Raw genomic sequence first — 4,167 nt, forward strand, 5'->3', positions numbered from 1 at the left:
AGCTGTCATCGGGCAGCTGGCGGGGGACACCCTGAACTGGTAACCAGCCAACCGCAGGGCTCTTTTCATCATGTGAACAAGTACGCTGTGTTTGAGTCGCGCTTTTAAAGTGCATTAGCAGCTACAGTATTTGCTGCATGGTGTATTGGAGTATCCAAGATTTTCCTGAATAGATAATCATTGCAGCAATCAACAAATATATTTTTTTTTTTGCTCCATTAATAAGGTCATCTCATTCACTTCCAGCCCTCCCCGTTACAATTAATATTTGGAATCTATAGCTGTTGTTGACAGTGTATTAAAAAGCAAACTTCCTCGTTACATTCTTGTGTTGAAGTGTGACGTCAAGTGGCATTTTGGTACGCTTGGAATTTTTGGAATATGAATGTGAACTGCATACTCACAGTCTCGACATTCTACATTGGTATTCATTCCTATCAGTCACAACACCCCTGAGGACCAAGTTATAAATTATTTTTTATTATTGTGACAGAAACAGCATGAATACAGGCTAAAATTGTCAAGTCACAGCAATCGATCAGCAGCTATAACAGCAGAAACAAAATTGACATGGTATTGCACATACAAAACATATTAGCACTGCAATGAACTCACAGAAAACATATTACAAAACTAGTAATTTGCAGTCATTCATGAATCCATTTCCTATAATCGCTTATCCTGACAAGGGTCACAGCAAGTGAGGTGCAATCTATCTCAGCTGACTTTGGGCGATATATGGATGACACCCTGGAGTGGTCGCCAGCGAAGTGCAGGCTAACTCATTGCACTCAAGTGAGTGAACAAGTTCATCACCTAATCTATATCTACATACAGCACCTTGCCAAAATAAGGTACTTTGGTACATATCACTGTCAGCAGCAAGAAAAAGAGGCAGAATTTAAAGGCATTAGATAGTGTTTTTGTTTCTTGAGCTCATGACAGCAGCAGTTGAACAAGGACACGATTCTCCCGGTCCATACTGCCACCACATGGCCACAGAGTGAAACAACAGCAATACAGTCATATCAAAAAAAGGCACAGCATATAGCACGGGGGGCGGGGGGGACGTAAAGTTTACATAGTTTTGATCCAGTGATTAGTCTTTTTTTATACCTGATAGAGTAGTACAATGTCACACAATATTAAGTCAGAGTGACTTCGTCCAAACGTTAACTTAGTGTGAAGAACAAAAACCCAGCAGGCACTGTGGCAAGATAAAAGAGGCACAGAAATATAACAGCAGTATTTCATTCCTGATGAATTTTCCAGCACTTTGGATAAAGTCACTCAAAGGTAAAAATAAATCAATGAAATAAGCCATGAATTTCATTCCTCAAACATGGCAGCACTTGCAATATAATTAATACAGTGTGTGTGTGTGTGTGTGTGTGTGTGTGTGTGTGTGTGTGTGTGTGTGTGTGTGTGTACTCCCTTGCCCTTCAAAGCATACAAATGAAAATTTGTCCATACGATTTTGGAAATATTATTCCCTAAAGACAAAACATTTACCAGCAGGATATTTTGTTTATGATCCATCCATCCATTTTCTGATCCACTTTATCCTCAAGCGTCTCAAGCGGGCATTCTGGAGCCTATCCCAGCCGTCTTCGAGTAGTACACCCTGAACAGGCTGCCAGCCAATTGCAGGGCATACAGACGAATAACCATTCACACTCACAATCACACCTCGGGACAATTTAGAGTGTTCCATTAACCTGCCATGCATGTTTTAAGAATGAGGGAGGAAACCAGAGTACCCGGAGAAAACCCACACAGGCACAGGGAGAACATGCAAACTCCACACAGGCAGGTGGGAGCCAGAATTGAACCTTGCACCTCTGTACTGAGAGACGGATGTGCCCCCTTGGTTTATAATTATTAGCATATTACAGTATTTGTTGTAGTGTTGTCATTGTCAGTTATAAAGCTCACTTGAAAAAAAAATATCAATAAAAATGGTTGCTGTCAGGCAGAGTCCTCACACCACCAAAATAACTATTTTTCGGTAAATTATAGATATCTCACTAATTTATTGCACTGGCATTGGATGACATGACGTCAACATGAGCCAGTGCCACTTCAAAAAAGCAAATTAATGTTGAGTCATCAGGTGTTTTAGAACAAAATGTATGACAGGTGAGTGTCCACAGGTGAGTGAATGTTAATAGATTTGCTATCAAGCTATATTCAACACATTAAACAGGATAATAATGTGTAAAACTAACAGACAAAAACAGGTCCACATCAATTGAAGCCATTAGTGTAAAAAAACAGTCAATCTATACAACAATAGACCATCATGAGAAACAGGTAGTTTCCGCCTGACAGCAAGGATATGGTTCTAAAGTGAGGCAGACAGTGTGTTTTTAACAGAGGCAATAAAAATAGGCCATATTTACTGTCTCTGCATATGCTTCTAAACTCTTGGCTGTTTCAAAACCTGACAAGAGATCCACCTCTGAAGCACTTAATTCAAATTCAGCAGCTTTTATAGCCTTGTGAGAAATCCTTCCAAACTTGCCGCAACCGAGAAGGCTGAAAGCCATTGACGAGAACAAGTCTGGCAAAAGTGCACCTGTCATAGTCCAGATTCCGGATTTCAAAGAGGTTCCTCCCGAATACCAGCCAGCTTCTCGAGGGGACAGGCTGTACACCAAGCACGTGCAGACACAATCCCACGTAGGCGTCCTCTATCGGGATCCTTCGGACGAACCTGGAAGCCCATGACACCTTGGCGGCCATGTCTATTGAGAAGACGTACCCAGCACCTGACACATATGAAGGGAAGTTGTCCTCAGGGTACAGGTGCTTTGACAGGTGCCACTTGCTGTTGCGGTCCCTCCTTGGCTTGCCATCGGATATCACCGATCCTGCAATGTAATTATTCCTGGGAGAGCTGCTCAGTAATCTGACAAGAAAGAATACATTCACAAATATGTCGGCATCCACCTTCATGGCATAGGTGGCGTTGGGGCAGTAGGTCGCCAGCCAGTTCATTATCATCATGCTTTTGATTGTGAGATTCTCATAACTGTCCAAGAAGTTCATCTGGATGACATCTGAATAGTTATTGCTCTCCTCCTCCAGCTTGTCCTGGATGCTTTTCACCTGTCCTTCCTTAGGCACCCCCATGTAAAACAGTGTAATGGTGGACTGACCTGCAGCACCCCACGTTTCTCTTATGGCATCCCTTGCCGACGAATCCAGAGGTGCCACTGGCACCATAAACACCAGGAAGGGATTTCCCTTCTTACAAGCGTCAGGCTGATTGAAAATATAGGAGTACGTTTCGGGGGAGAGGAGCCTGTACTCTTCTGCAGGAAGGGGGCTTGGCTTCGTAACTTCCTTGACAGTTGCATTTCGAAGAGCAGACAGAACTATCGCGACCAAAATGGTGAGAGTGAGGAGCTTCACCAAGGAACGGAAGAAACACACCCACATAGCCCACAAGTCCCCTACTCGCATATTATTAAACTGTTTGTCCGCGTTTGACGAACCCGGAAATGAATATGAACGTCACTATAACTAGGAGGGGCGATAACAGTAAAAATGGCTACGTCTCAATTCAACGTCTGTAGTTCCGTAAGAAAAGACTTGTCTCTGCGGAGTGTCCAATCTCCTACCCTATATGCCACCTTTCCTTCCCCTTTGTTGGATTATGTCATTAGGTCAAAATACTGCTGTTTTTTTGCCGTCCCAGTCCAGATCAAGCTGGTTACCTCATGTTTGTTTAGTTACTTTTATTCGGGCTGTGTTGGACTTCTGTTTATTTAGTATTTCTGATACACTCCAGACCTCGTTTATCTTTTGTTCCTTTGCATTCAAATTTTTACACAGATTTAGAATTTCCACCGAGTTGCCTCGCAAGCAGAGTTGGGCATCGACTGGTGCCCCCTTTCTCACCGTTGTTGCTTTTGTTCCTCCTTATTGTTTTATTACTATGCAGTTGCTATGGCTCTTTTATGCTTTGTATCTTTATTCTGCCATGTCGGCTTGATGTCTCACAGTACAAACTTAGATTACTCGTTGACAGGTTGCCAGTACGTCAAGCTGTGTCCGCTCTTCTGTGTCTTCTGCATCCAGCACTGCTCTCTGTTGTTACTTTATATTTTCATCGATGAAACGTACTTTTCAATTTGCGTGTCATGTCTGCTTCTGGGTCCT

General features: G+C 42.7%; 1 protein-coding gene across 1 annotated transcript; it reads right to left on the bottom strand.

The window, feature by feature from the left end:
- Window positions 1-1,822: 1,822 nt before the first annotated feature.
- Window positions 1,823-3,520, bottom strand: LOC109510504 (beta-1,3-galactosyltransferase 2-like). Its single transcript, XM_019860854.1, has one exon. It carries the CDS (start codon window positions 3,466-3,468, stop codon window positions 2,482-2,484), a length of 987 nt encoding a protein of 328 aa, XP_019716413.1. The 5' UTR covers window positions 3,469-3,520; the 3' UTR covers window positions 1,823-2,481.
- Window positions 3,521-4,167: the final 647 nt, after the last annotated feature.

This window comes from Hippocampus comes, unplaced genomic scaffold (assembly GCF_001891065.2).
Source record: "Hippocampus comes isolate QL1 unplaced genomic scaffold, H_comes_QL1_v1.1 scaffold130, whole genome shotgun sequence".
NCBI lineage: Eukaryota > Metazoa > Chordata > Actinopteri > Syngnathiformes > Syngnathidae > Hippocampus > Hippocampus comes.